The following is a 17,219-nucleotide window of genomic DNA, read 5'->3' on the forward strand; positions in this document are numbered from 1 at the left end:
TTTGTTAGGGTTTCTGAGCTTCTACAGGTCCTTCATTCAAGATTTATCTCGACTTGCTAAGCCACTTTTTGAACTCTTGCAGAACCCTGAGGAAGAGTCTGTGGCTTAAATCACCAAAAATAATCGAGGCAGACAGAAGACAAAAAGTGGGAATAAAGCACAAATGCCATCCAAAACACTGATCCAGTGGACACCCAGACACCAAACTGTTGTATCAAGTTTTGTTGATATGCTTACCAATCCACCGATCCTGGCATACCCTGATTTCGACTTACCCTTTGTGTTGCACACTGATGCATCCAATGAAGGCCTAGGTGCTGCACTTTATCAACAAAAAGGTGGAAAACTTCATGTTATTGGATTTGGCTTTTGAACATTGACTCTAGCAAAATGCAACTACCACCTACATTATGGCAAACTTGAGTTGTTAGCTCTCAAGTGGGCAAACTGTGACTAATTTAGAGATTACCTGTACTACCCTCCAACATTTACGGTGTACACAGACAACAATCCACTGGCATATGTCTTGAGTACCACCACATTAAATGATGTGGGTCATCACTGGGTCGTCAAGTTGACTGATTTCACCTTTGATATAAAATACAGGCCAAATAAACAGAATTCAGATACATTTTCACGATATCCTATGAAGCTCATAGATCACCTGAGAGATAACACTGATGCTGTGCAATCTGAGCTTGTGTCAGCTATGTGGCAAAGTAGCAAAGCTATTTTGGAAGAAGAGATACCATGGGTGGCTTCACTGACTCTCTGCTCAGCAAGTGAGGTGGAAAAAGAAATACTGAGAGGGCAGATGTTATTCCAAAAGACTAAGGAGGATGTAAGAGCTTTATAAAAAGATGATATCAGTATTAAGGAAGTGGTCAAGCTTAAGAAAGGCAACTGGACCCCAAACAACAAGGAAAAGAAAAGCATGACCAGAGAAACCAGGTGTCTGATACATGAGTGGAACAAGCTAATAGTTGAAGATGGAATTCTGTACCGGCACACAGGGAATCTGAAACAGCTAGTCCTACCAGAAAAGTTGAAGCCATTTGTTTTTTAAAAATCTTCATGATAACATGGGTCACATTGGCACTAAAAAGGTAACCCATTTAGCACATGACCGAATTTACTGGCCATTTAAGCAGAAGGAAATTGACGAATATGTGCTCAAGAAGTGTAACTGTATCAAACAGAAGTGTCAAAACATTTCTGAAAGAGCACCTATGGGTTCAATCACCACAAGTTCACTCTTTGAGTTAGTTTCCTTTGATTATCTTCATTTGGAGCAAAGGAGGGTACAAATACATACTCGTCCTTGTAGATCATTTTACATGCTTTGCACAAGCGTACCCAACAAAGAATAAATCAGGGAAAATGGCGGCAGAGAAGATCTTTCAGGATTTCATACCACGTTTTTGGTATCCGGAGAAACTACATCATGATCAAGGACGAGAATTTGAGAATAATCTGTTCCAGACACTGCAACAAATGGCAGGGATTTCTCATTCAAGGACTACCCCATACCACCCATAGGGTAATCCAGGTGAAAGACTGAACCATACCTTGTTGCAGATGCTTCACACTCTGGAGGAAGAGAAAAAGTCTGACTGGAAAGAACATCTTCAACATCTGGTTCATGCATATAATTGTACCAGACATGAAGCCACTGAATACTCTCCATTCTTTCTACTGTATGGAAGATCTCCCTGGTCAGAAACAAGACACAAAGTCATCGGACATTTGCTCAGAAGTGGGCATCCAGAAGCTTACAAAATTGCATCCGAAAATAGCCAAAAATCATCTGCTAAAGTAAAGAAGTACTACGATAGGAAGGTGAAAGGAGTACCTCTTCAACCTGGTGATCGGGTGTTAGTACGAAATCTCTCTGAGAGAGAAGTTCCGGGTAAACTTTGACCATACTGGGAAAAATCAGTGCACAGAGTGGTGGAAAGGATCAAAGATGGTCCTGTGTATAAGATCCCACCTGAAACTGGTAAAAAGATATTCGAGTATTGCACAGAAATCTTTTACTACCAGTGAATGACTTACCTGTTGAAGAACGTATTCCAAAAGTGCCAGTAAAAAAAAAAAATGGGTAAGAGAAAAGACACAGAGACAGATATATGATTGGATGAGGAAGAATGGTACTATCCTTACTTACCAGCGACTACAGTAAATAATGACCATCTTGCACCTCAACAAAAGTCTCAAACTGAACATATACCTTCATTAAGACCTTCTGCAAAAGAGTTCAATCCTACAACAACAACATTAGAACCAGTGTATGAACAGGAAGACAGGATAGAGGCTTACTACCAAATTCAGGAAGAGGAAATGGTTAGGCTAGAACCACAAGAATTGCCTATGCCAAGTCAAGTATTATCTGTAAGACAAGCAATGCAACTGGAGAACAGTGATGGAGAAGAACCAGATTCTGTGAGTAGATCAAACAGACATGCAAAGCCTAAAGAAATGTTGATGTATGACACCTTAGGTCAGCCAATTTACAGACAAAGTCAGATTAACACAGTGCAAATTTACATGATCCCAGGCAGGACAATGACTTACCAGGTAGTTAATGCAATTCCTTGATGGCAACCAATACCTATCTGGACTTGTTAGATGACTGACTAAGAGACGATAGACTGACTGAGTTTTGATGCCAGGAGTCATCAGGCTCGCCAGAAACACGGGGCATCAAGCTCCATTCTGAGCTTGATACATATGCCCCTATGTGTTAAATCATTGTATTTTATTATGTACTTGTTAATTATGTAATTCTACTGCATTGAGTGGTCCTTTAACAGGATACAAAGTTAAAAGCACACGATAAGTCAGTTTATAAAGCTTGAAATTACTGAATTTAACACCTCACAAAAGAAAAAAAAAGAACTTTTACCTTGCGGAATAGAGTTTGGTGCTTCACAAGTTTTTCCACAACCATTACTACAACATTTCAAATTTCCTTGGCAATCACTGTCCTGGTCACACCTATTAACGCATATTCCAGCACTTCCGGGTTTTAAAGGAGGGCAGGAACCCGCCTTTGTTTCTGAAAATACATTAGAAAACATCAGATAAAGTCAATACTATTAATATCAAGTGCACTTGTAATAATAGTCTGTAAAGGGCATGGTTTACTTAAGGCAATCAGGTACTTTGTGTGCAAGTTTAATATAATTATGTGCAGAGAGAATAGAACTAGAATACACACACACCCTTAAGTACATTGTAATAGTTGATTATCTTGTCTTCAATGTGCAGATTTGGAGGAATTCCTGAGATGTTTCATGTATAGGTTAATATTATATGTATGCTTCATGGACACAACTGATATAGATCCCATTCACAATCACAGAGCTCTGATCCCAATGCCCTATCATGAAAACTAATATAGAACCACATGTGATCATGCCAAAGAAGATACATTTTTGTAAAGTTTTTTGCTGGTAAAGTTACATGTAATGTTAACTGTTTTTCCCATTAGGGGCTTGATTATGGGCTCCATGCTAACAACTTAGTAAATAATTCCCCTGTGGGTTGCTGCCAATTAGTCTTCTGAGTTATGAAAGTCATTAAACTTAAACATCCTTCAGTACCAAATTATAACTCCTTTTGGAATGTTGACCTTTTTTTTTTCTTTCAAAATGATGGCCTCAAATAATTTGCTTTACCTTTAACAATTACCAGAATAGCTATACTCTTATGTCTTATTCCCTTTTTTAGAGGCTCTGATTTTAGAGCTTTAGATTTTATTTTTCCCTGGAAGATGTTACCTTCTTTTTATCCTGTAGAGGTTCAGTCTTATATTCATCCATTTTTATCACTATTTGCATGCTGGACCTCTATGTTGTCAAATTTTAAAGAATACAAAGTCAGAACTTCTCCTCGTAGCCCTTTTTCTTCTTAACAAATGTTATAATCTTATAATCATCCATCTCTTCTCCTATAACTTCCACCACTATTGGAAGGTGGATTAAAGGGGTTATGAAGTAAACTGGTAATGATATTTTCAGCTCACTCCATGGTTACACAGGCTCTAAGATAATTTACAAATATGCTCATCTTCAACAATATTTGAATGCAGCTGACTGGTCTTTATATTCTGTTTTTAAACATTTTACTTCAAATCTATTCAACACACTTCTTTCAATTTCTTTATTAGCTGGTTTAGCCACAAGAGTGAGGAGGGTGATACATTGTCATCCTTCACACAAAGTTTATCATGCATAATGTATTAGGGACCCCTGCACTGCAGCAGGGGAAAGGAGACTGATATATATTTCCTCTCACTGGCTCTTGCTTCAAAGCCAGGTGATTTAACAGGAGGCGTGTCTGGTGATGTCATAAGGGGCAGGGAAATCACTGCTAATGCAGGAATTTCCCTAACAGCAGGTCTGTGGTTGAGGGGAGGCTTTAATAAACTTTATCTCAACCCCCAGACCCCTTACAGGACAAAATACCCATTCAATAGAGGGGACTGCCCTTTAAATAAAGATTCTCATGCCCCTGTAATATCCAGGTAATTACCATTGAAAAAAAAAAATCTGAAAAAGGAAGATTCCCCTCTTTCAAACAAGGAAGTCAATTGTACTTCTAGCATACAGGTGATTACCATTAAAACTGTGCTCACTTGCACTATTAGAAAACAGGTATATCTAGTAGTGGGAGACAGGGCTGTAGTCCTTATGTCCCCCTCTGATTTCATTGGAGGTGTATGAGACCCCTCCTTTCTAGTGATGGACATGGGGGCTATTTTACCATCCCTATGCCCCCTCTGAAGGTTCTTAGACTTTCTTGTAATGTAACATGGAGAGAATCTGTGAGCAAAATACAACTTCTGACTGCTGTTCCACCACCAGTAAAAGAACATCTCTGTAGTATATGTATGTTAGTGTTAGTAAAAATGTTAGTGTTAGTAAAAATCCTATCCTAAGTCCTTAAAACATAGGCTTATATTGTGCGTCTTTTGCTCATGGTCGATAGGGACAACGCTATGAAGTTGGTGGATGGAGGTGTTTCCTTCGAGCAGAGAGAGTATAATCTACAGACTTTGATGGTGCTCTTGGATTTATGCATTAGTGTATTTAAAGGATCAGTAAATACAGTAGATTTGCATAATCAACATATACATGATAAAAAGACAATGCATTAGCACATAGGGGCCGATTTATCAAGCTCCGTATGGAGCTTGATGCCCCTGTTTCCGAGAAGTTATGAAGTAGCGGACTAAAGACCGCTGCTCCATAACTTGTCCACCTGCTCTGAGGCCGCGGACAGAAATCAACCCGATCGAATACGATCAAATTGATTGACATCCCCTGCTAGCTAGCGGTCAAATTTAAAAGTTATGTCTATTTCCACTCCCCCGTATTATGTGACAACCAAAAGCCAATCACAAATGCATATACGTATATTCTATGATATCTTACATATGTTCAGTAGTAGCTTGTGACTCAAAAACTGTAAATCAAAAAAGTCTGTGGACATTTTGTTAATAGAAGTAAATTTAAGTTGTTTAGAATTGCATTCTCTAAATCATGAAAGTTTATTTTTATTTCAGTGTCCCTTTAAGCCTTTTTTTATATTACAGCACATCAGATGAGTGTATATAACGGTGTGAGTGCCTGTATACCTCTAATTATTATTGGGAGTTACATGAGGTGCAGCAGAGGATACGTGTGTGTCACTGCTATAAAGCTGTATACTAGACTACCGAGTTAACCCTTTGATTGCCATGCTATGTATTGGGAGGGTTCAGCAAACATTGATACCTGCTCCTAAGTACTGTGTGTGTGTACCAGTAAGTCTTGTGCACTTGGAGCTTCTTTGTGTCCGTGCAACAGGTAACACCATAGAATTGATATGTGTAAGACTAAAATACACTCTAAGTACACCTGTTACTATAGATGTTTTTATTACTTTTCTGTTATTTTTCTTACAGTTCTCCTTTTTTAGTTATAAACCACTGTATCTATAGATATGTCTTACCGGGCGGAATAGAGTTTGGTGCTTGACAAGTTTTTCCACAACCATTACTACAACATTTCAAAGTTCCTTGACAATCACTGTCCTGGTCACACCTATTAATGCATAAGCCAGCGCTTCCGGGTTTTAAAGGAGGGCAGGAACCCGTCTTTGTTTCTGAAAATACAATAGAAAACATCAGAGAAAGTCAATACTATTAATATCAAGTGTAGTGGTAATAATAGTCTATAAAAAACATGGTTTACTTAAGGCAATCCGGTACTTTGTCTGCGAGTGTAATATAATTATGTGCAGAGAGACCAGAATTAGAATATTCACGCACCCTTAAAATACATTGTAATAATAGATTATTGACTTTTAAATGTGCAGATTTGGAGGAATTCCTGGGATCTTTGTATAGATTAATATATATTAAATGAATGTTTAAAAGACTAAACTAATTTAAATTACATCCTCAATCATAGAGCTCTGATCCCAATGCCCTAATTTTACGACCATGAATACAAATATAGAAGAACAAAATGTAATCATGCCCAAAAATTATATACATTTATATATATTTCGGGCTTCATCTTCGGATGCGCTTCGTTTCAGGCTTGCCCTAAATGGAAGTTAAGAAGCAGCAGTCATAAGACCGCGACTCTTTAACCTGTCCACCAGCATCATTTAGGTGGCGGATTGAAACCATACTGATCTGATACGATTAGGATGATTGACAGTCCTTGGTAGCGGCCAACTGGCCTCCAGTGAGCAAGGGGCGGCATTGCACAAGAATTTCACCAGAAATGCTTGTGCAATGACAAATGCGGACAGCGTATGCTGTCTGCATTTAGTGATGTCAAGCGGACATGATTTGCTATTTTGACTCATGTCCGCTCGACACTACCCCTTAGGGTGCTTAAGTTGATATTAAAATCATCATGAAATCTATATATTTCTATAGAATTGATACTGCAGTATCTATTGCTCATGGTCAATAGGGACATTGCCAGAGCTCCATTAAAACACAAACACACCTTCTTAATCATGCAAACAAAAATATTTTTAGGAAAGAAACATCCTAGTTTGAGCATTATCTCTGTAACTATCTCAGTAACTAGACAAGGCTATGAGGTGCTTCCTTTAGTAGAGAGTATAAACCGCAGGCTTTGGTGCTGCCCTTGACTTTTATGCATCAGTGTATTTAAACCTTTTTTTTTTTTACATTACAGCACATCAGATGAGCTTATACAACTGTGTGAGTGCCTGTATACGTATATGCAATATTGGTATTCAAAAACTGTAAGTGGATCTTCGGGGGTTAGTGTTAGGTTTTTTAAGGGTTTATTGTTTGGGTTTTATTTATAGCTTAGGGTTTGGGCTGAAAAAGAGCTAAATGCCCTTTTAAGGGCAATGCCCATCCAAATGCCGTTTTCAGGGCAATGGGGAGCTTAGGTTTTTTAGATAGGATTTTATTTGGGCGGGGGTTGGTTGTGTGGGTGGTGGGTTTAACTGTTGGGGGGTTGGTTTTAAAAAAATTTACAGGTAAAAAAGCTGATTTATTTGGGGCAATGCCCCGCAAAACCCTTTAAGGGCTATTGGCAGTTTAGTTTAGGCTAGGTTTTTTTTTTTTTTTTTTAATTATTATTTTTATAGGGCTATTAGATTAGGTGCAATTAGTTTAAATATTTGATCATTTGTTTTTTATTTTGTGTAATTTAGTGTTTGTTTGTTTTTGTAATTTAGTTAATTGTATTTAATTAATTTAATTTATTTAATTGTAGTGTAAGGTTAGGTGTTAGTGTAAGACAGGTTACGTTTTATTTCACAGGTAAATTTGTATTTATTTTAACTAGGTAGCTAGTAAATAATTAATAACTATCTACTAACTAGTCTACCTAGTTAAAATAAATACAAACTTAGCTGAGAAATAAAAATAAAACCTAAGCTAGCTACAATGTAACTATTAGTTATATTCTATCTATCTTAGAGTTTATTTTATAGTTAAGTATTTAGTTTTAAATAGGAATTATTTAGTTAATGATAGTAATTTGTATTTAGATTTATTTTAATTATATTTAAGTTAGGGGGTGTTAGGGTTAGGGTTAGACTTAGGTTTAGGGGTTAATAACTTTAGTATAGTGGCGGTGACGTTGGGGGCAGCAGATTAGGGGTGTTTAGACTCGGCGTTCATGTTAGGGTGTTAGGTGTAAACATAACTTTTCTTTCCCCATAGGAATCAATGGGGATCTTTACGCTCCTTTATTGCAGGTGTTAGACTTTTTTTTAGCTGTCTCTTCCCATTGATGTCTATGAGGAAATAGTGCACCCTTCAGGTAGACACAGCTCAAAGCAGCGCTGGTATTTGAGTGCAGTATGGAGCTAAATGGAGCTTTACGCTGACATATTGCTTGCTAACGCCGGGTTTTTGCAAACCTGTAATAGCAGCGCTATAGGGAGGTAAGCGGTGACAATAACTTGCAAGTTATTATCGAGCCGCTTATAACGCAAAACTTGTAATCTATCCGAATGATATTTACTATTTATCAATTATTTTTCTTCCATTTCACCAGTTTTTAGTTATCAATCACTGTACATAAACATATGTCTTAGTACACATTCAAATACCCTTGTCCTATTTTAGGCCAGATTACAAGAGGAGCACTATTTAGTAATTTCGCTTGCACGCTTATTGAGCTAGAAGGATTTTTTTTTGCGCGTGTCTGGTAGTGCTCATATTACAAGTTGAAATTAAAACGTTTTTACTTGAACGCGTGAGCATGCGTGATAACCTATTCCCCCATAGAAGTCACTGGAGCTCAAACCCGATCGCATATTCTCAAGTGTGCTAACTCAACATAAAAACATGTATATTTCCCATTTCAGTGTTCTTCACATAGCAGAATATGTTCTATTTACTTATCAATACATATTTCTACATATATATCTGATGGTATTTTGGTACAATACATATCTATACCTATATAAATATCTCTCTCTCTTTCTCTCTCTCTCTCTCTCTCTCTCTCTCTCTCTCTCTCTCTGTCTCTCTGTCTCTCTCTCTCTGTCTCTCTGTCTCTCTCTCTCTCTCTCTCTCTCTCTGTCTCTCTGTCTGTCTCTCTCTCTCTCTCTCTCTCTGTCTCTCTCTCTCTCTCTCTCTCTCTCTCTCTTTCTCTCTCTCTCTATATATATATATATATATATATATATATATATATATATATATATATATAAAAAAAGTATATATATATAATTATATATATATATATATATAAATATATATATATATATATATATATATATACTATATATATATATATATATATATATATATATATATATATATATATATATATATATATATATCCATGATTATATATAGGTATAGATATATACAGATATTTATAGTCATATCTATTTAAAAATACATGTTCCTATATGTGCAGAACATTGCAATATGAAATGTTTGCAGAAAATACATAATTACACAGTATAACACTTTATTAAATTTGACTATTGCATAAATATGCTTTTTAATGTTTTCATCTACTTAACTGCAAAGATATGTTTTAGTACACACTCAAATACACTTGGCAAATGTATTCAGCTGTACAGGCTGATTTGTATTTGCCTCAGTACACAACTAGGTAAAACATATTGTGTACAGCGCTAGCGATAAGATTACAACATTTATGATGACACATAAACACAAGAACATGAAGCAAATTTGATAATAGAAGTGAAATGGAAATGTGTTTGAAATTGTATGTTCTATATGAATCATGAAAGAAAATGTTGGGGTTTCCTGTCCCTTTAAGGCAATCAGGTATTATGTGTAAAGCGGTAGAGATAAGATTACAACATTTATGATGACACATTTTGTGTAAATTGTTACAGAATCCATTATTATTTTTTTAAAGAAACTCATTATAGTGGAATATTAATGTTTAAATACATATGATTGTTTTGTAAACAGTAGAGCTTAGTAAAGGAGAACCTATGAGACACTATGCTATACACAGGGTCTGGGCAGTTGCCATCCTGGTCCCCAGACCTGTCCTACCCTGTCAAAAACTTTAACAATGAAAAAAAAAATAAGAAATATGGGGCCCGATCCGATATGCAGCGTCGCCCGAATTTTGCGCGAGTTTGGTATCCTATTTACGGCGTAACATAGAAGTTACGCTCGTATATTTCTGCCTTTGCCCGTAGTTTTCTGGGCCATAGACAGGTATACCAAACCCGCGCAGTTTGGTATCCAATATACAGCGTAAGGACTTACATGGCGAAAATGGAGAAATCTTACTCAATTTTCACCTCGCCACAAAATGCAGCCGTAGTAAGCCTTACACTATGTATTGGAGCCCCGTTACTCCCTAAACTACCTGCCAAATAAAACCTAACACCTAGCGCATGCGCAATGTCTATCTACCTGTCAACCGCAAACTACTAAATAAACCAAACACCTAACGCATGCGCAATGTCTATCTACCTGTCAACCGCGATCCCCCGCCGCAATCCCTAATAAAGTATTTAACCCCTAAACCGCCACTCCCGGACCCCGCCGCCACCTACATTAAATGTATAACCCCCTAATGTGATCCATCTACACCGTCGCCACCTACATTACATACCCCCTAATGTGAGCCCCTTACACCACCGGCATCTACATTACATACCCCCTAATGTGAGCTCCTACCCCGCCGCCAGCTATATTAAAATTATTAACCTCTAATCTAATCCCCCTACACCGCCGCCAGCTATATTATAATTATTAACCCCTAATTTAATCCCCCTACACCGCCGCCAGCTATATTAAATACATTAACCCCTAATCTAATCCCCCTAAAGTAATCACCTCTATTACCAGCCCTTAAAAGGGCCTTTTGCGTGACATTGCCCCAAAGTAACAGCTCTATTGCCAGCCCTTAAAAGGGCTTTTTGTGGGGCATTTCCCCAAAGTAATCAGCTCTTTTACCAGCCCTTAAAAGGGCTTTTTGTGGGGCATTGTCACAAAGTAATCAGCTCTTTTGCATCTAATCTACATCCCCCTACACCGTCGCCACCTATAATAAATTTATTACCCCCTAATCTAATCCCCCTACACCGCCGCCACCTATATTAAATAGATTAACCCCTAATCTAATCCCCCTACACCACCACCAGCTATATTAACTATATTAACACTAATTTATATTACGATTAATATAGTTCATATCGTTATTATATTATATATATATTAACTATATTAACCCTAATATAATTAGGGTTAATATAGTTAATATCGTTATTATATTATATATATATTAACTATATTAACCCTAATTATATTAGGGTTAATATAGTTAATATCGTTATTATATTATATATATATATATTAAGTATAATAACCCTATCTAACTCTAACACCCCTAACTAAATTCTTATTAAAATAAATCTAATTAATATTAATATTATTAATTAAAATATTCCTATTTAAATCTAAATACTTACCTATAAAATAAACCATAAGATAGCTACAATGTAATTAATAATTACATTGTAGCTATTTTAGGGTTTATATTTATTTTACAGGTAACTTGGTATTTATTTTAACTAGGTACAATAGCTATTAAATAGTTAATAAATATTTAATAGCTACCTTGTTAAAATAATTACCAATTTACCTGTAAAATAAATCCTAACCTAAATTACAAATACACCTACACTATCAATAAATTAAATAAACTACAAATATCTAAACTAAAATACAATGAAATAAACTAAACTCAATTACAAAAACAAACAAGTACTAAATTACAAAAAATAAAAAAGATTACAAGAATTTTAACCTAATTACACCTACTCTAAGCCCCCTAATAAAATAAAAAAGCCCCCCAAAATAAAAAAATGTCCCTACCCTAATATAAATTAAAAAAGTTAACAGCTCTATTACCTTACCAGCCCTTCAAAAGGGCTTTTTGCGGGGCATGCCCCAAAGAAATCAGCTCTTTTGCCTGTAAAAAACCCCACAATACCACCCCCCAACTTTACAACCCACCACCCACATACCCCTACTCTAAACCCACCCAAACCCCCCTTAAATAAACCTAACACTAAGCCCCAGAAGATCTCCCTACCTTGAGTCGTCTTCACCCAGCCGGGCCGAACTCTTCATCCAATCCGGGCAATGTCTTCATCCAAGCGGCAAAGAAGAAGTCTTCCATCCGGCGATGTCGTAATCCAAGTGGCAAAGAAGAAGTCTTCCATCCGGCAATGTCTTCATCCAAGCGGCAAAGAAGAGGTCCTCCATCGGGGCGAAGTTTTCTTTTAAGCGGCATCTTCAATCTTCTTTCTTCAGCCCTCCGACGCGGAACATCCATCAGGCCCGACGACTGAACGACGAATGAAGTTTCTTTTAAATGATGTCATCCAAGATGGCGTCCCTCGAATTCCGATTGGCTGATAGGATTCTATCAGCCAATCGGAATTAAGGTAAGAAAATCTGATTGGCTGATTGAATCAGCCAATCAGATTCAAGTTCAATCCGATTGGCTGATCCAATCAGCCAATCAGATTGAGCTTGCATTCTATTGGCTGTTCCGATTCAGATTGAATCTGATTGGATCAGCCAATCGGATTGAACTTGAATCTGATTGGCTGATTCAATCAGCCAATCAGATTTTCTTACCTTAATTCCGATTGGCTGATAGAATCCTATCAGCAAATCGGTATTCGAGGAAGGGCATCTTGGATGACGTCATTTAAAGGAAACTTCATTCATCGTTCAGTCGTCGGGACTGATGGATATTCCGCGTCGGAGGGCTGAAGAAAGAAGATTGAAGATGCCGCTTGGAAGAAAACTTAGCCCCGATGGAGGACCTCTTCTTTGCCGCTTGGATGAAGATATCGCCCGGATGGAAGACTTCTTCTTTGCCGCTCTACTTACCTATAAAATAAACCCTAACGGCTAGATTTAGAGTTTTGTCGGTAACGACCCGCGTAGCTAACGCTGGCTTTTTTCTGGCCGCACCTTTAAAATAACTCTGGTATTGAGAGTCCACAGAATGGCTGCGTTAGGCTCCAAAAAAGGAGCGTAGAGGCATATTTAACGCCACTGCAACTCTCGATACCAGAGTTGCTTACGGACGCGGCCAGCCTCAAAAACGTGCTCGTGCACGATTCCCCCATAGAAAACAATGGGGCTATTTGAGCTGAAAAAAAACCTAACACCTGCAAAAAAGCCGCGTTCAGCTCCTAACGCAGCCCCATTGTTTGCTATGGGGAAACACTTCCTACGTCTGCACCTAACACTCTAACATGTACCCCGAGTCTAAACACCCCTAACCTTACACTATCCCCCGCTATCGCTGACCCCTGTATATTATTTTTAACCCCTAATCTGCCGCTCCGTAAACCGCCGCTACTTACATTATCCCTATGTACCCCTAATCTGCTGCCCTAACATCGCCGACCCCTATATTATATTTATTAACCCCTAATCTGCCCCCCACAACGTCGCCTCCACCTGCCTACACTTATTAACCCCTAATCTGCCGAGCGGACCGCACCGCTATTATAATAAAGTTATTAACCCCTAATCCGCCTCACTAACCCTATAATAAATAGTATTAACCCCTAATCTGCCCTCCCTAACAGCCCTTTTAAGGGCTGGCAATAGAGCTGTTTACTTTGGGGTAATGCCACGCAAAAAGCCCTTTTCAGGGCTATTTGTAGGGTTAGACTTAGGTTTAGTGGTAGGGATAGTTTAGTATTTTAGGGGTTAATTCATTTAATATAGCTGGTGGTGGTGTAGGGGGATTAAATTAGGGGTTAATAATTTTAATATAGCTGGCGGCGGGGTAGGAGCTCACATTAGGAGGTAGCTAATGTAGCTGGCGGCGGGATAGGAGCTCACATTAGGGGGTAGTTAATGTAGCTGGCGGCGGGTTAGGAGCTCACATTAGGGGGTAGGTAATGTAGGTGGCGGCGGTGTAAGGGGCTCACATTAGGGGGTAGTTAATGTAGCTGGCGGCGGGGTAGGAGCTCACATTAGGGGGTAGTTAATGTAGGTGGCTGCGGGGTCCGGGAGCGGCGGTTTAGGGGTTAATAACTTTATTAGGTGCGGCGGGGTCCGGGAGCGGCGGTTTAGGGGTTAATAAATTTTTTATTATTAGGAGAGTAAGGGGGGATAGCGGATAGAGGGGTATACGTGTTGGGCTATGTTTGGGAGGCGTGTTAGAAAGTACGGGTGATTTTATAACTTAGTCAGGTTTTGTAGGCGCCAGCAGTTTCTAAAGTGCCGTAAGTCACTTGCGACTCCAGAAATTTGTACTTACGCAGATTTCTGGACATCGCTGGTTTGTCAGACTTACGGCACTTTAGCATCTGACGGCACCGTATATAAGATAGCTCGAGTTGCAAGCTGAAACTACGGGCGGCGGGGGTTCCTTCGCTTGCGCCGCAAACTGCAATCTATATCGGATCGCGCCCGTGGTTTGAAAGAAGCACAAATTCATTAAAAATCTAATCTGTTGAAAAAGAAAAGTTCAAAATACATATATGAAAATGTGTTTTCTGATAGATTGTGATACCACAGTTGAATCATCTAAAAATTTAAAGAAATTAACAGGATACAAAGTCACGTAAAAATCACAAGATAAGTAATTTTTTTTTTAAAAGCTTGAAATGATTTAAAAACATCACAAAAAAAAACAAAAAACTGGTGAAGAACTTTTACCTTTCGGAATAGAATTTGGTGCTTGACAAGTTGTTCCACAACCATTACTACAACATTTCAAATTTCCTTCACAATTACTGTCCTGGTCACAACTATTAACGCATATGCCAGAGCTTCCGGGTTTTACAGGAGGGCAGGTACCCGGCTTTGTTTCTGAAAATATATTAGAAAACATCAGATAAAGTCAATACTTTTAATGTCAAGTGTAGTGGTAATAATCCTATATAATAAAAGGCCAGGTATGTTTGTCCGACGCAGTCATGCACAGTAGAGACTGTGCGAGACAAACATTCCTGAGACTGCGCAAGAAACGCCCCTTGCGCAGTAGAGACTGCGTGAGACGGGACAAAGATACCTGGCCCTGAAATGCACGAGATGCTTACACATTTTGGCCCATGTACACGGGCTTGAACACTAGTGGTTTATAAAATACATTGTTTACTTAAAGGGATAGGAAAGTCAAAATTAATCTTGCATGATTCAGATAGAGCATATAATTTTAAGATACTTTTAAATTTGTTTCAATTTTCAAATGTGCTTTATTCTCTTGGTGACCCTTTTTGACAAAGAATATGTACATATCCTACACTAGTGGGAGCTAGCTGCTGATTGGTGCCTGCAGACACTTGTCTCTTGTGATTGGCTAACTAGATGTGTTCAGCTAGATCTCTTTTGTTCCTCCAGCAATGGATAACAAGAACATGAAGCAAATTTGATAATAGAAGTGAAATGGAAATTTGTTTGAAATTGTATGTTCTATATGAATCATGAAAGAAATGTTGGGGTTTCCTGTCCCTTTAAGGCAATCAGGTATTATGTGTAAAGCGGTAGAGATAAGATTACAACATTTATGATGACACATTTTGTGTAAATTGTTACAGAATCCAATACTAATTTGCTAAATAAACTCATTATAGTGGAATATTAATGTTTATATACATATGATTGTTTTCTAAACAGTAGAGCTTAGTAAAGGAGAACCTATGAGCCACTCTATACACAGGGTCTTGGCAGTTGCCATCCTGGTCCCTAGACCCGTCCTCCTCTGTCAGTTACTGAATTTTTTTATATTGCGCATCCTCAAAAACTTTAGCAATGAGAAAACACAAATAACAAGGTATATGGTTTAAAAGAAACTCATATTCATTGAAAATCAAGGCTGTTGAAAAAGAAAAGGTGAAAAGACAATGCAAATGTGCTCAAAATGTGTTTTTTTTTTATAGATTGTAATAGCACAGTTGAATTGTCTTAATATTTAACCCCTTAATGACCGGACCATTTTTCAATTTTCTTACCCTTAATGACAATGGCTATTTTTACATTTCTGCAGTGTTTGTGTTTAGCTGTAATTTTCCTCTTACTCATTTACTGTACCCACACATATTATATACCGTTTTTCTCGCCATTAAATGGACTTTCTAAAGATAACATTATTTCCATCATATCTTATAATTTACTATAAAAAAAATTATAAAATATGAGGAAAAAAATGAAAAAAACACACTTTTTCTAACTTTGACCCCAAAAATTTGTTATACATCTATGACCACCAAAAAACACCCATGCTAAATAGTTTCTAAATTTTGTCCTGAGTTTAGAAATACCCAATGTTTACATGTTCTTTGCTTTTTTTGCAAGTTATAGGGCAATAAATACAAGTAGCACTTTGCTATTTCCAAACCACTTTTTTTCAAAATTAGCGCTAGTTACATTGGAACACTAATATCTGTCAGGAATCCCTGAATATCCCTTGACATGTGTATATATTTTTTTTAGAAGACATCCCAAAGTATTGATCTAGGCCCATTTTGGTATATTTCATGCCACCATTTCACTGCCAAATGCGAGCAAATAAAAAAATCGTTCACTTTTTCACAAATTTTGTCACAAACTGTAGGTTTCTCACTGAAATTATTTACAAACAGTTTGTGCAATTATGGCATAAATGGTTGTAAATGCTTCTCTGGGATCCTCTTTGTTCAGAAATACCAGACTTATATGGCTTTGGCATTGCTTTTTGGTAATTAGAAGGCCACTAAATGCCGCTGTGCACCACACGTGTATTATGCCCAGTAGTGAAGGGGTTAATTAGGGAGCTTGTAGAGACCTTGAAGGGTTAATTTTAGCTTTAGTGTAGTAGACAACCCAAAGTATTGATCTAGGCCCATTTTGGTACATTTCATGCCACCATTTCACCGCCAAATGCGAGCAAATAAAAAAAAAGTTAAATTTTTCACAAACTTTAGGTTTCTCACTGAAATTATTTACAAACAGCTTGTGCAATTATGTCACAAATGGTTGTAAATGCTTCTCTGGGATCTCTTTTGTTCAGAAATAGCAGACATATATGGCTTTAGCGTTGCTTTTTGGCAATTAGGAGGCCACTAAATGCTGCTGCGCACCACACTTGTATTATGCCCAGCAGTTAAGGGGTTAATTAGGTAGCTTGTAGAGAGCTTGCAGGGTTAATTTTAGCTTTAGTGTAGAGATCAGCCTCCCACCTGACACATCCCACCCGCTGATCCCT

General features: G+C 37.7%; 1 protein-coding gene across 2 annotated transcripts in view; it reads right to left on the bottom strand.

Annotated features, from left to right (window-relative positions):
* LOC128636577 (WAP four-disulfide core domain protein 3-like) overlaps positions 1–17,219 on the bottom strand; it is a 58,086-nt gene that overhangs the window by 38,349 nt on the left and 2,518 nt on the right. For both annotated transcript variants that reach the window (XM_053689580.1, XM_053689574.1), the window contains exons 2-4: positions 14,693–14,845; positions 5,998–6,150; positions 2,906–3,058 (exon numbers count right to left, since the gene is read on the bottom strand). In XM_053689580.1, the coding sequence (XP_053545555.1) occupies positions 2,906–3,058; positions 5,998–6,150; positions 14,693–14,845 (459 nt within the window). The remainder of the gene's footprint in view (positions 1–2,905; positions 3,059–5,997; positions 6,151–14,692; positions 14,846–17,219) is intronic.

This window comes from Bombina bombina, chromosome 1, assembly GCF_027579735.1.
Source record: "Bombina bombina isolate aBomBom1 chromosome 1, aBomBom1.pri, whole genome shotgun sequence".
In the NCBI taxonomy this organism is placed as follows: Eukaryota; Metazoa; Chordata; class Amphibia; order Anura; family Bombinatoridae; genus Bombina; species Bombina bombina.